Source organism: Oenanthe melanoleuca, chromosome 22 (genome assembly GCF_029582105.1).
Source record: "Oenanthe melanoleuca isolate GR-GAL-2019-014 chromosome 22, OMel1.0, whole genome shotgun sequence".
NCBI classification, from domain to species: domain Eukaryota; kingdom Metazoa; phylum Chordata; class Aves; order Passeriformes; family Muscicapidae; genus Oenanthe; species Oenanthe melanoleuca.
Genome location: NC_079355.1, coordinates 893,538 through 915,229, shown reverse-complemented (window position 1 = coordinate 915,229; position 21,692 = coordinate 893,538). Strand labels below are relative to the sequence as shown.

At 49.9% G+C, this 21,692-nt stretch overlaps 1 protein-coding gene across 2 annotated transcripts; it reads right to left on the bottom strand.

Moving 5' to 3' along the window:
- Positions 1-2,053: 2,053 nt before the first annotated feature.
- RASSF2 (Ras association domain family member 2) lies at positions 2,054-18,618 on the bottom strand. 2 transcript variants are annotated; one of them, XM_056508564.1, is made up of 12 exons: positions 18,553-18,618; positions 17,939-18,091; positions 14,314-14,391; positions 11,870-11,945; positions 11,151-11,302; positions 9,568-9,656; positions 7,367-7,512; positions 6,254-6,355; positions 5,535-5,586; positions 4,509-4,675; positions 3,445-3,542; positions 2,054-3,290 (listed from the first exon to the last, which is right to left on the bottom strand). In XM_056508564.1, exons 3-12 carry the CDS (start codon positions 14,364-14,366, stop codon positions 3,221-3,223), a joined length of 1,005 nt encoding a protein of 334 aa, XP_056364539.1. In that variant the 5' UTR covers positions 14,367-14,391; positions 17,939-18,091; positions 18,553-18,618; the 3' UTR covers positions 2,054-3,220. The 2 variants fall into 2 exon arrangements, with proteins under 2 accessions (XP_056364539.1, XP_056364540.1); XM_056508565.1 differs by having other exon boundaries at positions 4,509-4,630.
- Positions 18,619-21,692: the final 3,074 nt, after the last annotated feature.

Sequence of the window (21,692 nt, the reverse complement as noted above, 5' to 3'; positions counted from 1 at the left end):
TTCTGTGTCTGTGAGTCTGTGGGTCTGTCAGTCTGATTCTGTGGTTCTCTGAGTCTGTGGATCTGTGAGTGGCACATACAGGGAGGGATCAAACCCCCAAACTCGGTGTTATTAGCACCAAGCTAACCTCAGTGTCTTTAATCTCAATATATTATCTCTATTTACCTCTATACGATCTCTGTTTATATCAATACATTATCTCTATTTATCTCAATATATTATCTCTATTTATCTATATTTATATCAGTATATTATCCTATTTATCTCTAAATTACCTCTATTTATATCAATATATTATCTCTATTTATCTCCAGATATCATCTCTATTTTATGTTTTATTTATATATTCATTTATTGTCAGGTCACTATGCATATATATATATATATATATATATATATATATATATATATGTAATTATATATATATAATTATATTACATAAATATATATAATTACATTTATAAATATAATTATATATATTATATGCATATCATATATATAACAATATGTGATCAATAACCAATAATAGAGACCATGAATATATAATAACAGTTAATGTGTATTATATATTACTATATTGGTACTATATTATTATATTGGTAAGTATTATATTATGTGAATATATTTTTCTGTATTCATCCATATTTTCATATATTATATTGATGTAGTTAACACATTCCAGTGGATGATGTCCCTGCCCATGGCGAGGGGTTGGCCTGGATGATTTTTAACGCCCCATCCCAGGATTCTGTGATTTAACTCATTACTGCACATTTTCACCTCATCCCAAGCAGGGGCAAACTAACCCTCCCCAAATTCCCAAATAATTCCCAGATTCCCGCTGCGGAGCTGGCCAGCCCGGCTGAGCAGACAGACTCATTGTGCCGAAGCTGCTGAGCCATCGCGGCCCGAGCTCGTCCCGAGCAGCCGGGCTGTGTTGACAAAAGGCTTTTGACAAAGCAGAGCCCCCCTGGCCCGCAGCCATCCCTGTGTCAGCGATTCTTCCCGCTGGAAGATGCCAGGCCTGACCCCCCCCTTCCAAACCCAGCGCTTCAAAAATGAAAATCGGCCCTGATTTATTTAATTTGCCTGGTTTTCCTGCCCCGCTCCTCCAGCTATTCGGCTTATTTTAAAGAAAGCGCAGAGGAGTGTCCCCCTTCCAGCTGTTGGCTGGAAACACCACAAAACCGGACGGTGAATCCCAAAAAATCCCAACACAAGGATTTCTCCCCTTCCTATTTCCCCCCTCTCTACTTCCCCAAACTCAGGGATCGCCAGCCAGGGAAAATCCCAGCGCTGGAGCATCCCCAGGCTCCTCTCCCCACCCCGACCTCCAGCTCAGGTGTGCGCCAAACCCGTCTGATCTCCACCTTTCTCTGCACCCAATTTTTTCTCTTTTCGCCCCCAAAGGAGGGGTGCTGCCCTTACCCGTGCGCCGCTGGCTGTCCCCGTGTGTCCCGCCGGGCTGGCCGCGGGTTTCCCGCTGGGATGGGCGGCAGCTCCTGCCCCTCCTGCGGGGAGGGATAACGCGATGGGCTGGCTGAGCCCCGACAGACGGACACAAAACAACCCGAGTTTTACCTCCGGGGAGAGAAATACCCGGGCATGGAGCCTGCCGGTGCCTGGGGATAAACCATCCCCGAGGGCTGGACAATATCCCAAATATTCCCAATATTATCAGAACTATAACTCCTCCGTGTGTGGCTCCTGTGCACACTCCAGGATTTGGAGTGTTTAGCTAATTAATTAATTCCTCTGCTTTGCCAGATCAGATTATTTATTACCAGATATTATTATTACCAGAGGGATTATTTGATCCAGCCATCCTTAAAGGACACAAGAGTTCAGATCATGTCACCCCAATACTCCCCAAAAATCTCCAGAAATTTAGATGTGAGTCTGTAAATCTAGAAGGTGAGAGCATTTCTCATTGGGAAACCTCTCCATGGGATTCAGGCAGGTTTTACTCTTTTCCCTCATCTCATTTTTTACTCATTTCCATGGCATTTCCATCCACACAAAATGATTCATTTTGGACAAGCTAGGCTCTGACTCAGGGGGTTTCATTCTGCATTAATTTGCTACATATTTTATTTTATTTCCTTGTTAATCCACGCAGCAGTGCCACAATCATCCTTCAAACACATCAAAAACTCCTCTCACTGTACAACACTTTCCTGAACATGAGTTAAAGGTGGAAAAGGTACCATCAAAATTAACAAAAAAAAAAATTACAAAGATGCATTGCAAAAACTCAAAGGGAGGGGGAGAAAGTCAGAGGTTTAGTTCACATCGAGGTATAAAATGGATATTGCTGGTTTAGCCTGGGAGGAAAGAGATTTTTCCAGCTGCTGCTGGTGATGGAGCCAGCCTGGTCCTGGTTCACCAGAATAATTTGCTGGCACCGCTGGAAAATGAGATTTGGAAAACAAAATCCTCTTTATTTCTGCCTCCCCTTCCTCCTGCCTTCCCCCCTTTCCCACCCAGCATCCCTCGAGATGCTCCAGGCCCTCAGCCATCCCTGCAAGTGCTATTTGGCATTTACAGCTACCAGAGAGGTTTGACATCGTGGTTTTCTTAAAAATCCCGAAATATTAGTGCAAATTAGAGCGGGGGACAGAGGGGGCTGCACAACCAATGCAGGGCTGGGGAAGGTGCTGGGAAAAATGGGATTTTCTCCTGTGCTGGAAATCCACCTGTGAGCCCCCAGGTGAGGGTTAAATCCCCCCCAAAAATCTCAGCCAACCCTTTGGATTTACAAAATCCTCCCAACACCTGTGAATTATTGCGGTAGGAATGTGCTTTTCTCTATTAAAAAAAAAAATTTAAAAAAAGAGGAATTTTTTGTGCTCTCTTGCAGCAGGTCCTTCACTGGGAGCCACGTTGGGCATTTCCAAACTGAGCCCCCAAAATTCCAGCTCTGGAATGCTGGCAGCCCTGGCTCAGCCCAGTCTTTGCCTTTGTGCTGCTCACAGATTTCCTCTTTTGTTGTTGCTGTTTTTTCTTTTTCTTTTTCTTTTTTTTTTTTTTTTTTTTCTCCCCGTGTTTCCCAGGGATTTAAAGTTTTGGCTGAAGCTGCTGCCAGCTCTTCCTGGGAAGAGCCCCCAAGGATTCTATGGGGGTGAAGGCGTGGGAGGGGGTTTGGCTGGGGGCTGGAGCTGCCCAGATGGACACCAGGAGTTTTGGGGCTGGGATTTGGTGCAGCACATCCCACGGGCGCTCACATCGCCGTGGGACCCTCAGAAATCTCCTCCAGCCTCTGCTCGATCATCAGCCTCAGGATGGAGTACCTGGAGCACAGGGAAAAAGGGATTTTTCAGCAGAAAACCCTGAAATAATGCAAACCCTATACTGGGGTTGCAAGGCTACACAAATTAATTTTTTGGGAGCAGAGCAGCCCCCCAGGAATGTCCTTCCCTCCAATTCTCCCCCAGCCCCACATACTTGTGCTTCAGCTTCTTCACTTCCCGATCCTCCTCCTCCTCCAGCTTCTGGATGAAGCTCCTGAGGATGGGCATCTCAAATTTGATGTACTGGGCGACCTGGGTGGGACAGGAGCAGCAGGAAATGGTGAAAAGTGTGATGAATTGACCCCACCCCACCCATCCTCTCCTTAGATTTAACCAAGGATCCCAAAATTTTGCAGCAAACCCTAAAAAAAAGACATTTGTGACCATCAGCTCGTGCAAACAAGCGAGCACTGGATAATTATTGGAAAAAAAGATCCACCTAAGGTTTATTTATTTTAATATTTATTATTTTATTTATTTATTTATTTTAATTCACCCACTGGCTGTGAGAGGCAGCTCAGTCTGAGTGTCCCCACAGTCTTAAATTCACCCCAAAAGTGCCGGTTTGAGCCGGGATTTCAGAGCCAGCAGATGGCAAAAGGGAATTCTGAGAGTTCTAAGCTTGGAATTCCCAGGATTTTGGGGCTGAAATTCCCAGGATTTTGGGGCTGAAATTCTCAGGATTTTGAAGCTAAAATTCCCAAGATTTTCAGGCTGAAATTCCGAGAGATCTAAGCTTGGAATCCCCAGGTTTCTGGGGGCAGAATTCCTGGGATTTGAGTCACAATATTCCCAGGATTTTGGGACAGGAATTCCCCAGTTTTGGAGCTGAAATTCCCAGAGTTTTGTGGCTGAAATTCCCAGGATTTTGAGGCTAAAATTCCCAAGATTTTCAGGCTGAAATTCCGAGAGATCTAAGCTTGGAATCCCCCAGGTTTTTGGGGGCAGAATTCCTGGGGTCTGAGTCACAATATTCCCAGGATTTTGGGGCTGAAATTCCCATGATTTTTGGGCTGCAAGTCCCATATTTTCAGGGCTGAAATTCCCGACTTTTTGGGGCTGGAATTCCCAGGGTTCAGGGCTGAGTACTCCAGGATTTTGAGGCCAAAATTTCCAGGGTTTTGGGGCCACTGGACGGGCTTTAAAGTCCAAGCCCAGCCAGTGCAGAATCCTGTGGTCCCCCCGGTTTTTCCAAGCCCAGCTGAGGGTGACACTCACGTCGTAGGTGACCTCTTCCACCTGGTCCTTCTCCATGAGGAAGACCTTGGAGACCTGCTCGCAGGGGCCCTGCAGCAGCCGGGCCAGCAGGGGGAAGTCGCTGCCGCGCAGCTTCTGCTTCTCTGCAACGCCAGAACCGCGGGCTGGGCACGGGCGGCGCCGCGGGGCTGGGGAGCCCGGCCGGGGGGTTGGGGTGCTCATGTACAGGGGTTTGGGGTGCTCACAGCCAGGGGATTGGGGTGCTCATGTACAGGGGATTGGGGTGCTCACAGCCAGGGGTTTGGGGTGCTCACAGCCAGGGGATTGGGGTGCTCACAGCCAGGGGATTGGGGTGTTCATGTACAGGGGTTTGGGGTGCTCATGTACAGGGGATTGGGGTGCTCATGTGTGGGGGTTTGGGGTGCTCACAGCCAGGGGATTGGGGTGTTCATGTACAGGGGATTGGGGTGCTCACAGCCAGGGGATTGGGGTGCTCATGTGTGGGGGTTTGGGGTGCTCACAGCCAGGGGATTGGGGTGCTCATGTACAGGGGTTTGGGGTGCTCACAGCCAGGGGATTGGGGTGCTCACAGCCAGGGGATTGGGGTGTTCATGTACAGGGGATTGGGGTGCTCACAGCCAGGGGATTGGGGTGCTCATGTACAGGGGTTTGGGGTGCTCATGTACAGGGGATTGGGGTGCTCATGTACAGGGGATTGGGGCACTCCTGGGTGGGGTTTGGTGTGCTCACAGCCAGGTTTTGGGGTGCTCATGTACAGGGGTTTGGGGTGCTCATGTACAGGGGATTGGGGTGCTCATGTGTGGGGGTTTGGGGTGCTCACACCCAGGGATTTGGGGTGCTCACACCCAGGGGTTTGGGGCACTCATGTCAGGAGGTTTGGGGTGCTCACAGCCAGGTTTTGGGGTGCTCATGTGTGGGGGTTTGGGGTGCTCACACCCAGGGGTTTGGGGTGCTCACACCCAGGGGTTTGGGGCACTCATGTCAGGAGGTTTGGGGTGCTCACACCCAGGGGTTTGGGGCACTCACCTCCGCTCGTGTGCACCATATACAGAGCAAACTCCTCTGCAGAGTTCTCAATCTGGGGGGAGACACAAAGCTCAGCTGAAGGGACAGGTTCTGCCCCAGTATACCCTCTATATATATGTAGGGTATAGATTTTCTAGATAAAATTTTCATATAAAATAATTTTATATTAAAATAATGTATATTATTATATATTAAACAGTGTATATAAAATTACATATTAAAATTATATTAAAACATTCTATACTTTATATTAAAATATTTTATAAAACCTGAATGCCAATTATATAAATATAAATATAAATATAAATATAAATATAAATATAAATATAAATATAAATATACTATATACATATACATATATATACATATACATATACATATATAAAAAATGTAAATGTAAATGTAAATGTGAATATACATATACATATACATATACATATACATATACATATACATATACATATACATATACATATACATATATAAAAAATGTAAATGTAAATGTAAATGTAAATGTAAATGTAAATGTAAATGTGAATATAAATATAAATATAAATATAAATATAAATATAAATATAAATATAAATATAAATATAAATATAAATATAATTGGAATGCAGGTTTTATACATGCAATATAAAAAATAAATTTATTTATGTTAAAGCCACCACAAGCTGCATTCAGAGCCCAGGAGCACTGAGGGTGGGTGCAGGCCTCACCTTGAACTTGTTGAGCAGCAGTTTGAGCACCTGCGGCGTGGTCATGGCGCTGTTGATGCGCACGTTGGTGACGGAGCCGTAGGCGGGCGTGAACACCGAGGTCTGCGGGGCACAAACAGCACTCAGAGCCCTGCCCAGGTCCCAGGAGGATCCTGGAAGGGTCTGGTGCCTGGAGAGGCTGAGCTGGAACAGAGACTGGGCAGAGCTGAAGGAATAAATTCAGTATTTATTGCAAGGATCCTCCTTGGGCAGTGTCAGGGCTGCACCCAAGTCCAGCCCAAGATGGATCCTGGTCATGGGTTTTACACTTTTATAACTTTTGGTTCTGCTACCCACTGGGGTCAATTGTCCAAGAACAGCCCCAGGCTATGAAATCTCAGCCCCCTGGTTTGCCCCTTTCCCTCACCATTGTTTCTGCTTTTTGGGTACCGGCTGTCCTTGATTCTCTAGCTAGAAAGGGATTGTTTTGTCCAACCACCCTGTGAAGAGAACTTACTAACACTTTGTCCTGGGTTCAATGCAGGATGTGACCAAAAGTATGGATTGTATCACCATCTGTTACAAACCAGCTGGGGCAGTGACCCTGGATCTCCTGGGAGATATCTCCTGCTAATGGGCCATCTTTAAACCAGCTGGGCAATCATCTTTATCTTCCCACAGCCCATCCTCCCTCCAGGAGATATCTCCTGTTAATGGCCAGTGAGTCCCAGGGCATGGCTGATAAAATTCCATCATCCCACTGGGAGATGCTCCACCCAGGGGAGGAGCCAAACATTTCCTACCCAGATAAAAACTGAGATTTGGAACACCAGAGCTGCCCTTACCCACTGGATTCCAGAGGACAAGAGCTACCAGATCTTTCTATGGGATCACTACTTCAACCAAACCACTTCACCTGGACTGCTGCCACACCCTAACTAGAGGAGTGTCAGGCTCTATTCTGACTCTGTCAGTGCTTTTCTTTTCTACTATGGCATGGATTTTATTTTCCTCCTTTTTTTCCTATTAAATTGTATTTCTGACTTGGAGTCTCACTCCTAATATGAAGTCTCAGAGTTCCACAGCAGGCAGCAGAGAGCCTGAAAAGCCCAGCCCAGGGCAGCAGGGGCTCACCTTGTGGTTGTAGAAGTGGCCGTTGATGGAGAAGCGGTGCCGGCGCAGCCGCCGCTGCTCGCCGGGCGTGCGGGCGCTGCCGCGGGGCCGGACGCCGACGTCGCTGCGCGTCCGCATCAGCTGCGGGGCCTCCTCCGGCCTGGGGGCTGCAAAACACCCAGGGGAGCCTGGCCACGGGGACTGGGAGCACTGGGAGCGCCCTGGTGCTGCCACGGGAGCGTTTGGAGAACAGTCCCAGGGTGCACGGATTGGGAAAATCACCCGGGGCTCTGTGCGCCTTGGGCAGCGCTCCCAGCCCAAGGTGGGATTGGTGGAGTGTCCTGGCTCAAAGATCCCTGTGATCCCTTCCCACTCAGGAGATGCCACGATTCCAGAATTTTCCTGCTGCAAAACAGCCCCTGGGAGTCCCCCCTTAGATGCAGAAACCCTCGCCCCAAGAACAAACTTCTCACCACTACAAACTTCCCAGGACGCAGCAACCAGTTTATTCTCCCCCAGCTCCCAGTTTATTCTCCCCCAACTCCCAGTTTATTCTCCCCCAGCTCCCAGTTTATTCTCCCTCAGTTCCCTGTTTATTCTCCCCCAACTCCCTGTTCATTCTCCCCCAACTCCCTGTTTATTCTCCCTCAGTTCCCTGTTTATTCTCCCTCAGTTCCCTGTTTATTCTCCCCCAGCTCCCAGTTCATTCTCCCCCAGCTCCCTGTTCATTCTCCCCGAACTCCCTGTTCATTCTCCCCCAGCTCCCAGTTTATTCTCCACCAGCTCCCAGTTCATTCTCCCCCAACTCCCTGTTCATTCTCCCCCAGCTCCCTGTTCATTCTCCCCCAGCTCCCAGTTTATTCTCCCCCAGCTCCCAGTTCATTCTCCCCCAACTCCCTGTTCATTCTCTCCCAACTCCCTGTTTATTCTCCCCCAGTTCCCTGTTTATTCTCCCCCAGCTCCCTGTTCATTCTCCCCCAGCTCCCAAGGAAGATCATTAATTCAGAATTAACCACCTAAATCCCTGCTGCCACCTGGATAAAACCCCTTCTCCTGGGAACTCGAGTATCTCCCCTCTCTTTTCCATAATTTAACTTTCTCTGTTCTCCTTCCCTTTAATGAGAGCAGGAAAATGAGGGCAGAGCCTCAGATCTCTGCATGAAAACTGGCCTGGATCCAGATTATTATAAACCAGCTCTTCATCCATTTTTAATGAACCTCTCAGGCTCAGCTCTGGGTGTTTTAATCCAGAGCATGTCTGCAGCAGGGAGAAATCTCCAGCAGGAGCTGCTCCAGCTGCACACACAGGGACTGAGCACTCCTGAGGAGCTGTGCATGAACACTGGCAACTGATTTTTACTGGATTTTAGGGAAAAATTTAATAAAAGGCTTTTTTTTCTTATGTGCTGGCAGAAGATTGAGGCCATAGAGCTGAGGGGGATCGTGTGGGGTGAGCATTGCCTGGGAAAGATTTAATTAATGGGGGAAATTGTTGTGAGTGGGGAGAGCAAAAAGAAAAAGGAAAAAGTTGCAGGGTCATGGGTGGGGGCTCATGGATCAAGTTCAGCTCCTCTAGAAAGAATGATCTCATCCTTCTCTACCTGCCAACTACCCAAAAAATACCCAAAAACCCAGAACATCTGCCAGGGATGAAGGAGCAAAATGCATGCAGAGGGTTTTGCCTGCGGGAATTGCCGGTGGGACAGCGAGTGCTCTGCTCCTCAGAACAAAGGGTTAACGAGAGGAGGAGCCGGGAGGGACAAACGCTGGGAGGGGACAAACCCTGGGAGGGGACAAACCCTGGGGACAAACCCTGGGAGGGGACTTCCCCATGGCAACCCTTCCTAAGGCTCCCATTCAAACGGGAAGGGGAAGCTCCACCATCCTCCTTTTCCTCCTTTCCCTGCAATCCCACGAGGGATCTCTGCTCCATCCCCTCGGTCCTTTCCAAGCTCCACCACATTTCACTGCTGCTCCTCCCCCGAGGAAAAACCCCTTGGGAATCAGGGGATGATTGGGGCTGGAACAGATCATCGAGTTTTGGGCTGTCTGGGAAAATACTGAATTAAATAATCCAAGGGGGTTTGGGAGCGGCTGAGCTGGAGCAAGATGGGAAATGGAGTCTGGGGTGAAGGGCAAAGCCCGGGCTGTGTTTTCCCAAATGAAAGCAGAGCTGCTCCCGGGCAGCAGGAGGGACCCAGGTGGGTCTGAGCCCGGCTCACCTGAGCCTCTCCCGGGGCTCTCCGGGCTGAGAGCGGCCGCGCCGTCCGTCACCGGGATGTCCGGGAGAGTGCTGGGCTTGAGCAGCGAGCTGCAGGGACAGGGACAGTGAGACAGGGACAGACAGACAGACAGACAGACAGACAGGGACAGGAGAGTGCTGGGCTTGAGCAGCGAGCTGCAGGGACAGGGACAGTGAGACAGGGACAGACAGACAGACAGACAGACAGAGACAGGGTGAGACAGGGACAGACAGACAGAGAGACAGGGACAGGAGAGTGCTGGGCTTGAGCAGCGAGCTGCAGGGACAGGGACAGGTGAGACAGGGACAGACAGACAGACAGACAGACAGACAGAGACAGGGACAGGGACAGTGAGAGCGCTGCTGGGCGTCCTGTCCGTGTGTCCTGGTGCCCTTGTCCCTGTGTCCCCCGTCTGTTTGTCTGTCCCTGTGTGTCCTGTTCATGTGTCCCTGTCCATGTGTCCGTGTGTCCCTGTGTGTGTGCCCCTGCCCATGAGTCCCTGTCTGTCTGTCCCTGTCTGTCTGTCTGTCCCTGTCTGTCTGTCCCTGTCCCTGTGTCCCATCCCTGTGTCCCTGTCCGTGTGTCCCTGTGTGTGTGCCCCTGCCCATGAGTCCCTGTCTGTCTGTCCCTGTCTGTCTGTCTGTCCCTGGCCGTGGGACAATCCAGGGAGTCTCTGTCCCTCGTCCTGCAGCTGCTGACTCAGCTGGGACAGAACAGCCGGAGGAGGCAGCTGGGGGTGCAGCCAGCACACCCTGCCAGGCTGGGGGGTTTTGGGGTGCCTGTGTGGCTCTGGAGGTGTGTGTCTGTGGTTTTTGTGGCTGTGTGTGTTTTTGGGGTCTCTGTGCATTTTTTGGGCTGTGTATTTTTGGGGCTGTATGTATTTTTGGGGCTGCCTGCTGTTTCTGGGGCTGAGTGCATTTTTGGAGCTTGTTTTTGGATCTTCCTGCTGTTTCTGGGGCTGAGTGCATTTTTGGAGCTCTCTGAGTGTATTTTTGGGGCTGAGTGTGTTTTTGGGGCTGAGGGCATTTCTGGGGCTGAGTGTATTTTTAAGGATGTCTGAGTGTATTTCTGGGGCTCTCTGGGTGCATTTTTGGGGCTCTCTGAGTGCATTTCTGGGGCTCTCTGGGTGCATTTCTGGGGCTTGTATTTTTGGGGCTCTCTGGGTGTATTTTTGGGGCTCTCTGAGTGTATTTCTGGGGCTGTCAGTGTATTTCTGGGGCTCTCTGAGTGCATTTCTGGGGCTGTCAGTGTATTTTTGGGGTTCTCTGTATTTCTGGGGCTCTCTGTATTTCTGGGGCTCTCTGGGTGCATTTCTGGGGCTGTCAGTGTATTTTTGGGGCTCTCTGGGTGCATTTCTGGGGCTGTCAGTGTGTTTTTGGGGCTCTCTGTATCTCTGGGGCTCTCTGGGTGCATTTTTGGGGCTCTCTGTATTTCTGGGGCTCTCTGGGCGCATTTCTGGGGCTGTCAGTGTATTTTTGGGGCTGTCAGTGCATTTTTGGGGCTCTCTGTATCTCTGGGGCTCTCTGGGCGCATTTCTGGCGCAGAGCCCGTGGCTCACTCACCCGTGGGTGCCCAGGTTGCAGCCCGAGTGCCAGGAGGAGGAGGAGGGGGGCGGCCGGATGCGCTGGTGCTCGTCCTGCATCTGCAGGCGGATGGGGCGGCGCAGCCCCCACGAGATGTTCAGCAGCCCCTCCACGATCAGCTCCCCTTCCTCCTGCAGCACACAGGGACAAGCTGGGAGTGGGGGCTTTTCCAGCCCCAGTTTTCTGGGATTTTTGGGGTTCTCCCTCGCTCCTGGGGCTGGGAAGGGGCAGATCTTTGTGGCACAAATCAGGGCTGGGGACAGCCAGGGTGGCTTCACTGGGACAAACCATGGAAATCTCAGGACATGGAGGCAGGAAGGGACCTCAGGGACCAATTCCATCTCCCCTGAGAGGATCCATCAGACCCAGCTCAGAGTCCAAGGACAGGGCTTGGAGCAGCCTGGGGCAGCGGGAGGTGTCTGCATCCACCCTCAAGGTCCCCTCCAACCCAAACCACCCCATGTTCAGATGGGATTTGGGATGGAATTCCTGGCTGGGAGGGTGGGAGGGGCTGGGATGGGATTCCCAGGGGATCTCTGGATCCCTGGCAGAGCCAAGGCCAGGCTGAGTGAGGGACAGAGGGAGTGTCCCTGCCATGGCACAGGGCTGATTCAAGGTCCTTCCCACCCAAACCATTCCATAATTCCCAGGTTCTCTGTCCCAGTTCCCTCCATCCCCCTGCCCGGGGCATTTCTCACCTCCCGGTGCCGCAGCTGCAGGTTCTGCCCCTCGTAGTAGATGTTGTAAGTCTTGAGGTGCAGGAGCAGCTCATTCCTGGGGAAAAAATGGGAAAAAGGGGGAAAAATGGGGAAAAAATGGGGAAAAATGGGGGAAAATGGGAAAGAATGGGGAAAAATGGGGAAAAATGGAGAAAAATGGGGAAAAATGGAGAAAAATGGGAAAAAAATGGGGAAAAAATGGGAAAAATGGGGGAAAATGGGAAAAAAATGGGGGGAAAATGGGAAAAAATGGGGGAAAATGGGGAAAATGGGGGGAAATGGGGGAAAATGGGAAAAAAAATGGGGGGGAAATGGGAAAAAATGGGAAAAAATGGGGAAAAATGGGGGGAAATGGGGAAAATGGGAAAAAATGGGAAAAAATGGGAAAAAAATGGGAAAAAAATGGGAAAAAACTGCTGAGATTGGGTTTGGGGTGAGGGGGGAGATGCTGCAGGCACCACCCAGTGACCCCTGAGCTGCCCAGGGTGGACCTGAAAAATTCAGGAAATCCAGGAATTGCTTCCCTGGCTGAGGGGACCCAAAATTTGCTTCATTTGAGGCACATTTGGGTCTTTCCAGACCAAGCCCTGTTGAAGGTTTTTGTTGGGATTCCAACATTTTGCACCCACATTTAGGGGGAGAAGCTCCCCATGACCATGAGCCCACAAATCTTCTGCAAAGGCACAAGAAGCCCCATCAGAGCTGGGGGCAGCTGCTCAGGAGGCTGGAAAATAAATCAGTTTTCTGGGGGTCACACTGGAGTCACGAGTGATCCCAGCTGAGGTGCTCATGTTGAGTCTGAGCCCTGCTCTGGGCAAAAACTCGTGATAAAAATACAAATAAAGCAAAAAAACAAGGGCAAAAATCTACATCAAAATAAATGTTAAAATAAAGATGGATATGAAAATAAAAGTGAAAGAAATGAAAGCTGCTCAAACCACAGGGATTTGGGGTAGGAGAGGGGGGAATTTCACATTTCTGCTTTATCTCCCTTTCAATCTCCCCTAAATCACTTTTTTCCCTAGTAACAGAAGGATTATTAATCAGGACTTTTTCAGCAAAACCCATTTTTTAATGGGAAGTTTTAGAGCATTTGGTCCCACTCCTTAGAAAAATTCAAAATTCCACCAAAAACCATTTTCTTGTTAAGGAAATTGCCCTTTTATAATGCTATATATTGTGTTTATATTACATTCTGTTATGTATTATATATGGTTATATTATTATATATTGTTATATATTGCTATATATTGTTATATGCCATATATTATATATATAATGTATATAAATTAATGTATTTTATATTTAGCTCAAAGGAATCTTGTATGTTACAGGTCACAGATAATGTTATATATTGTGTTGATAATGTTATATATAGTTATATATAGTTATATATAGTTATATATAGTTATATATAGTTATATATTGTTATATATAGTTATATATAGTTATATATTGTTATATATAGTTATATATTGTTATATATAGTTATACATTGTTATATATAGTTATATATTGTTATATATTGTTAAATGCTATATATTAAATATTTTATATACATAATATATAAAAACTAATATATTATATATTTAGCTCAAAGAAATCTTGTATGTTACAGATCACAGATAATATGTTATATATTGTATTTATTATTTTATACATTGTGTTGATAGTGCTTTATATAGTTAGATACTGTTATATACTGTTAGATATAGATAGATATCATCATTTGTTACATGTTACACATATTGTTGTATATTGTTATATACATATTTTTATACTGTTATATATTGTTATAAATTGTTATATATTGTTATATATTGTTATATGTTGTCAGATATTGTTAGGTATAGTTAGATATAGTTAGATATTGTTTTATGCTGTTAGATACTGTTAGATATTTTTATAAATTGCCAGGTAGTGCTATATATTGTTATATATTGTTATATAGTGTTATATATTGTTATACAATGTTATATATTGCTATATATTGTTATATAGTGTTATATATTGTTATATATTGCTATATATTGTTATATATTGTTGCACATCATTATATATTGTTATATGCCCTGAGATATTGTCAGATATTTTTATTTATTGTCAGATATTTTTATTTATTATTAGATATTGTCAGATATTTTTATTTCTTGTCAGATATTTTTATTTCTTGTTAGATATTTTTATTTCTTGTCAGCTATTTTTATTTCTTGTTAGATTCTGTTCTATGCTGTTAGACACTGTAAGGTATTGCCATATATTGCACATGTGAGTTACAGATAACACCTCACACCCCATTTCCCACCGCGGGTCACAGATAACCCAAACCCATCCCACAGCACATCCACCCGCCCCCGAATTCCCCCCGAATTCCCCCCGAATTCCCCCCGAATTCCCCCCGAATTCCCCTGCCCCGGCCTCACCTGGAGATGAATTTGTCCTTCCCGCAGGGCACCGCGTCCCCTCCGAGCTCCATCCCGGGGCATGGGGAGGGAACCGAGCTGGGGGAGGGACCAGAGACAGTCAGGGAGCCGCCCCTGCCCGGGCCGCGAAATCCAGAGAAACGGGAGGGACAGAAGTGATGGAAATGATAGAAATGATAGAGGTAATGGGAATAACAGAGATAACAGAGATAACAGAAATGATAGAGATAACAGAGATAATAGAGATAATAGAAATAATGGAAATAATAGAGATAACAGAGATAACAGAAATGATAGAGATAACAGAGATAATAGAAATAATGGAAATTATAGAGATATTATAAATAATATAAATAATAGAGATAACAGGGATAATAGAAATAATAGAAAAAATAGAAATAATAGAAATGATAGAGATGATGTAGATTATAGAGATGATAGAAATAATAGAGATGATAGAGATAATAGAAATAGAATGAAATAACTAGAACTAGAACTAGAACTAGAACTAGAACTAGAACTAGAACTAGAAAGAAATAGAAAGAAATAGAAATAGAAATAGAAATAATAGAAATAGAAATAGAAATAGAAATAGAAATAGAAATAGAAATAGAAATAGAAATAGAAATAGAAATAGAAATAGAAATAGAAATAGAAATAGAAATAGAAATAGAAATAGAAATAGAAATAGAAATAGATAGAAATAGATTTAGAAATACAAGCCCACCCCCCCCAAAAAAAAAAAAAACAAAAAACAAAAAACAAAACAAAAAGCACACAAAATAAAAATAATAGAAATAGAAATAGAAATAAAATTTAAAATAGAAATAGAAATAGAAATAGAAATAGAGATAGAGATAGAAATAGAAATAGAAATAGAAATAGAAATAGAAATAGAAATAGAAATAGAAATAGAAATAGAAATAGAAATAGAAATAGAAATAGAAATAGAAATAGAAATAGAAATAGAAATAGAATTAAAACTAGAACTAGAACTCCCCCCGGCGCTGGAAGGGCTGCGAGGGGCGGGCGGGGCTCGGCGCGGCTGCTCGGGGCAGGGGGAGGGAGATCAGATAAGGGCGGAGGCGCCCGAGCTCACTGAAAATTTAATCCAGCGCAGATTGCCTTACGCTGCATTTGCATTTGGAGCACCCGCGGGTGTCCCGGGGACGCCAGAGCCGCGGGAGGGCGGGGGCTAAACGGGAATTGTTCTTTTCTCCGATTATTTTCCTCTTTTTTCATCCTACAAAACTTCACACAGGCCAGTCCGGGTCCTGCTGTGTCCCCGGGATGAACGTTCCAAACCAGAGGGGCTGGGCTGATCCTGCAGCTTTTTATGGTCCCAGCTGGAATTTCGGGCCTTGGGAATTCCCCAAAATCCCACCTTGGGGCAGGTCCTGGCTTAGGTCTCAGGAGGGATTTTTGGGTAATATGAAATGGAATTAAAAGGGGGTCAGGGTGGAGCTCCTGGGGTGCTCATGGGCTCAGAACAGTTTGGAAATCGGGTGTGGAAGAGACCTCAGAATGTGGAACTGGGATGGTTTTGAATGACAAATGGGGTCCTGCTTTTCCTTGGCTGAAATCCCAGACAGGATTTCATTTTTCAGGGTCTCTTCCCTCCCTTCCCTTCTCCCAGAGGAGAAACTGAGGTGAGCAGAAATCATTTGCTCCACAAGCTGCTGTATGAAGCCATGTGCTTCCTCCTAGTCCCCTGGGACCAAAAAAAAAAACCTTTTCCTGAAAGAAAAAACCCAAATCCACACCAAAATCCAGGCCAAGGTGGTAAAACCTGTCAGAGGATGAATCCAAACCCCAAAGCATCTGTATGGCAGCAATCCTGGGATTCCATCCCGCACGCTGGGATGAATCCCTGAGAAAAAAATGGATTGGCAAGGGCAAAAAAATCTTCTGTGGCAGGTTAGAAACCCCTCAGGAGGCTGAGCTGGAGCTGGAGCAGGAGGGGAAGGGCAGGAAATGGGCCCAGCCCAGCCCTGGGGCTCTGGGTCTGCCCGGAGAAAAAGCAGAAGAAAAAGTCCACACTGAAAAATTGCAGAAGAGCTGACAAAACTTTGGGTTTCCTGAGGAGCTGCATGAGTATTTTGGCAAAACTGGGGAAATTTTGGCAAAATTCAGCACCAGCCCTCCTCCTGCAGCCTCTCCTGCCTCCATCAATCCTCCCACGGGGAACAAACCCAGGAATAATCCTGTTCATCCATCAAAAATGGGATTTCACAGCTGGCTGACGGGTTTGGGATAAACCTTTGGGGTTTTGGGGGGCAGCAGCCACTTGTGGAGCCCTAAATTTGGGGGTTCCCAGCTGTGAGGTGCAGGAGTGGCAGGAATGAGCATCCCCCTCGTGGGTGTCCCCTGGCAAGGGATGAAAAGCTCTGGGGACGTTCAGAAGATTAAAGGACACAGCAGATGAGAAAATGGTGTCAAACCCTCCAAAATGAGTGAAAAAAAAAACCTTCCTAGAGCAGCAAAATCAGCAAAATGAGTTAAAAAAACCTTCCTAGAGCAACCAAAACACCAAAGTGAGTTAGAAAAAAAAAACAACCTTCCTAGAGCAGCCCAGGGTGGAGCCTTTGGTAGCACTCAGAGCTTTGCTCCAGAGCATCCTGGTGATGCCAAGGGGAGAAGCCAAAGTCCCTCGAAGGGGACAGGGGGTGACTCAGCCATAGGAAAGGGCCAGTTCTGGGGTGCAAGGGGAGCTCCAAGTGCAGGTTGGTCCTCCCGTGCCGAGGAGTCGTTTCCTGTTTACGCCCCGGCTCTGCCACCTTCTCCTCCGTCGTCACATCCCCTTCCCAGCGCTCAGGAAAGGGGCAAATTCTTCCTTTTTTGGGTCTGCAGAGAACCGGGCTGGGGTGGAGGGGAGAGGCGGCTCCTGGGGACCCCCAGGCACTGGGAGCCCCGATCTCCCGCCGTGCCTTTGGAAAAAGGCTGGAAACCACCCCAGAAAAGCTGGAAATGACCCAAATCAAAGCGCTGGCAAAGTGGAAGTTGCTCCATTGCTCAATCGTGGCGTTTTGGGGCCGTGTCTTCCCCCCGTGCCTCAGTTTCCCCTCGGAGCTGACGCGTTTCCGCCGTGCCCTGCCCGGCCCGAGCCGCTCCCGGCGCTTTGCAAAGAGATTTTAGGGCAGCCCCGGCCCCTCTGCCTCCCCTCGGCTGTCCCAGGACCCACCGAGCCCAGACTCCCTAAAAACAGCCCCCGACAGCCCTTCCCGCATCCACAGCTCTGCCGAGCTCCGGGCGATGCACGGCTCCAACACCACAAAACAGGGAAAAAAGTGGCAAAGCCCCCCAAAGCCGTGTTTTCAGCGGGACAGAGATTTTTCTTTCCCTGCTCCCGCACAGAAATCTGCGTTTTTGGGGGGTTTTGCCGCCTCGGTCGCACCCCCCCGCAGCTCCCGGAGCTGGGCAGCATCCGCGGCATCCCCCGCTGGGGCGGGAGCGCGGCCGAGGGATTGTGGGAATATCCCGCGCCCGGGAGGCCGCGATGTTCCTCCCTCCCGCAGCCCGGGGCGGCTTTTAGCGGCCCGAGGACGCTCCGATCGCGCCTTGGCTGGGAAAGCGTCGCCCGAGGGCTCCGCGGAGCCCCCGCGGTGTCCGCAGGAGGAGCGCTCACCGCGTCCCGCGGATCCTGCGCTGCCTCCGGCCCGGCCGCTACTCCCGGGCTGCGATTCCTGCCCCGCGTCCGGCCCGCATCCCTACGCGGGGAGCTGCGGCTGCTCCATTGTTTTCCAGCGCCGCTATTGTTCTCCAGCCCGGCTGCTCCGTCCTGGAAGGGGAGAGGGGAAGGAGGGAGCGCTGAGCGCTGGCGGAGATGCCGCGGGGCTGCCGCGTCCCCTGGGGACAGGCGAGGGGACCCGGGGCCGCGCTCGGGTGGAGCCCCCGGGAGGAGCCGCTGGTCCCGGGGCGGCGATGGGACAGTGCGGGCGGCTCTGCCCTGGGGGGAAGGAGCCGAGCCCGGGGAGCCGCGGGCGCTGCGGCCGCTCCAGCCCCGCCATGCCGAGGGCGCTCGGGGGTCCCAGGGGACACCCGGGGGTGGGATCCGGGTACCCCCCGCTCCCGGCGGGTTTCGCCTCCGCTCGCTGCGGGGGGAGCGCGGCTCAGCCCCGGGGCCGCTCCCCGCGCGGGGTGCGGGGATGGGGATGGAGAGAGCGATGGGGACAGGGATGGGAATGGGATGGGGATGGGGATGGCAATGGGGGTGAGGACGCCCCATCCCGCCGCACTCACCCCGTGCCGGTGCCGGCGCCGCTCCGCTCCAGCCCGTGCCCCCCTAGGGCCGCCCCTGGGCGGGGCAGGACGGGGAGGGGCGCGGGCGGGGCGGGGGCGGCAGCGCCGGGGACACCCCCACCCACGGCCGGGGTCATCCCGGAACCCGGATCCCGAGGGACATCCCGGCCCCGGGATCCCTTTCCGGGTGCTGGGGACCCCGAAGGATGCAGCCGCGGGGAGCCGGGCTGATGCTCCAGCGACATCCCTGGAGCAGGTTCTGGGTTCCCAAAGGACCCGGGCTGCACGTCAGGACCAGGATCTGAAAGGATTCTCCATCCCTGGTGCCAGGAAAAGGGTCCCAAAGGCCGCCCCATCCCCACTGTCACCACCAGGATCCCAAAATATTCCCCATCCCCGATGTCAGGAACAGGAATCCCAAGGGATTCTCCAATCCTGTTGCCAAGACCAGAATCCCAAAGGAATCCCCATCTCACACAGCCAGGCTGGAAATGTTCTCACAATCAGCTCCAGCTTTGTCCAGAATTCCCGGAGGGTGCTTGGTGGGCTGCACCCCACAGGCTGGAGCGGTGGTTTCTGCCTCAAAGACCCCAAATCCTGGGATATGCACTGCCAGAGCCTTGCAGGCAGCACCCTCAGCTCTTCTCTTGCTGGGATGGGGCCCAACCTCGGCCTTGGGATCTCACCCAGATCCAAAACCGCCCCCGAGAACGGGATGGAGGAGGAAATAAATTCAAATAAAAAGTGCCTGGAAGCAGCAGCTGCAGCTGGGGGTCACAGTTACCTCGGAGCTCAGCATTCCCAGGATCAGGGTCCCCTCCTGCCTGTCCAGTCCCAGCACCCTGCGGGGAGTTTGGGGTGAAGTTTGGGGGCAGTTTGGGGGCAGCTCTATTCCAGAGGAGCAGGGGCCGTGTCCCTCCCCCTTTGTCTGCTCCTGACCTTTCCCAGTGCTTTGTGGCTGTTTTTCTTTTTAAGGAATTTGCCTAGAAACAGCCCACATGAAAGGAAAAAAAAAAAAAAACAACCCCAAAACAAAGAAATAATCAAAGCAGCTGCTTGAGCCAAACAGGCGTCTCTGCAGGCACAGACTGCAATGGGCCTTTCCCCCCTGATTTTCTTGGATTTCTGTGTAAAATATAAGAAGTTCTGGAGGAGCCATCTGGCTCAGGGAAGCACTGACTCGGCAGAAGTGAGCAGGGCCGGGTCAGGATTGATATTCCAGCAGCATCTTGAGGGCTGGCAGGGATGAGAGGCCCTTTGTGGTGGGAAGAGAGGACAATGGAGCCCCAAACCCCAGGGATCCAGCCTCACACACAGGGAGAGCTTCCCCTGGCCCTCGGCTCGTGGGGGGGATGCAAACAGAAAAACAAAATTAAATCTTGGGTTTGGGGTGCACAGGGGGATCCTGGCTGCAGGATTTGGGTTAAATCCTGATTTTTGCCATGTGCTGCTCGCTGCCGTGGGAGCACAGGCAGTGGGGGAGGCTGGAGCCTGGATGGGGGGATTTATTTAGTAAATAAAAGGAACCTGACCCATTCCTGCCCCAGGGCTCCCTGCAGCTGCATCCAGCGGGGTGAGCACAGATCCACGGGGAAGGAGAGGAGAACTTCCACCCCTCAAGCTGCTGAAAACCCCCAGGAAAAGGCAGAAAGGATGTTACAGCACCTGTTCTCAGGCTGAGTCAGCATTTCTGTGCTGAACACCACACAGGGATCAGAGCAGATGCCTTTCAAACCACGATCTTGGAGGGATTTACTGCTGCCAAGGACCTCAGTCAGGCCCCAGAATAAGGCACCAGCTCTAAAATTCTCCAATATTCAACGATTTCCCCCCAGACCAAGCAAGCAGCCAAAATCCCCTCTTGCCTACCTTGGCAGCTCCTGGTGGTTTCAGCTTTAAGCCCCCCCAGCTGATTGCCAGTAAATACTGAGCAGGATCCCACACACTGGTGGGGGAGCATCTGGGAGCTCTGAACCCAGATGGGAAGAGATGTGGCTCTGGAAAGGCCTCTCCTCCTCCCTGACCTTGGCTCCTTCCCAGGACTGCCTCCCCTGTGTGGGAGTGTTTTGGCCACGTGAAAACCCCCAAGTTTTGAGATCCTGCCCCAGGATCTGCTCACCTTGGGTCGATGCAGATTCGGGCAAGACACGAGGAGAAAACACAATTAGTGCCTGAGCTGTGACCCCACAGCACAGGGGATTAGCCAGGATTAGGATCAGGTTTTCATCACAGACCCAAACCTGGAGTGCTCAGAAATCCCTGGCCCTGCTCACAGCTGCTCCCCTGGCTCTGATCCCACAGCTGCTCCCAGCTCCTCGCTGTGGATTTGGGGTTTTTTGTTGTTTTTTTTGCTGTTTTAGCTCCCACCCCACTCCACCATGGCCATATCCACGTTTGGGGCAGTGCTGGGGTGTCCCCATGTCCCCAAAGCCAGGAGCATCTCCCTTGGGGCTGGGTACCCTCAGCCAGGTGTTCCCAGCTCCCAACCCCTCCCAGGCAGCCCCTGGTGCTCTGGGCTCAAACCTGGAATTTGCTGCAGAGAAATGAGGTCACGGAAGGGCTGGGGATGAGCAGAGGTGGTGACAGCCCAGGTGACACTCAGCTCCTTCACCCACACACAGGGGGCCCTGGGGGTGCCTCAGTGAGAGCAGGGACAGGCAGGGACCCCAGGATGGGCAGGGAATCCCAGGAGGAACCCCAGGAAGGAGCAGGAACCCCAGGATGGGCAGGCAGCTGCCTCTCCCCCATAAGTGCAGGAATCCCACATGGTGGGAGCAGTGGGATGAGAGCTGTGAGCAGGAAGGAATTTGGGGGTTGTGCTTTTGGGCAGCACCTGCTACAAAAACTCCGCGTCTTGCCACCACCTGGATTCTGAAATTAATTATCCACTGGGAAGAAATCAATCAATTAGGGAGGAATTCTTCTCTGTGAGGGTGGGAGGGGCTGGGATGGAATTCCCAGGGAAGCTGTGGCTGCCCCTGGATCCCTGGAAGTGTCCCAGGCCAGGTTGGATCACCTGGGACAGTGGAATTGTCCCTGCCATGGCACTGGATGAGCTTTAGGGTCCCTTCCCACCCAAACCATTTCAGGATCCTCTAATTCCACCATTCTCCAAAGGAACTGACACCACACTGCCACGC

What these genes read in the sequence shown, in the direction of transcription:
- RASSF2 (XM_056508564.1), bottom strand. Translation starts at nt 14,366, where the DNA reads ATGGAGCTCGGAGGGGACGCGGTGCCCTGCGGGAAGGACAAATTCATC. An exon ending in TGCAGCTGCGGCACCGGGAG is followed by an intron (nt 11,303 to 11,869) that starts GTGAGAAATGCC and finishes TGTGTGCTGCAG; the next exon opens with GAGGAAGGGGAGCTGATCGT. An exon ending in TATGGTGCACACGAGCGGAG is followed by an intron (nt 4,676 to 5,534) that starts GTGAGTGCCCCA and finishes CGGGCTCCCCAG; the next exon opens with CCCCGCGGCGCCGCCCGTGC.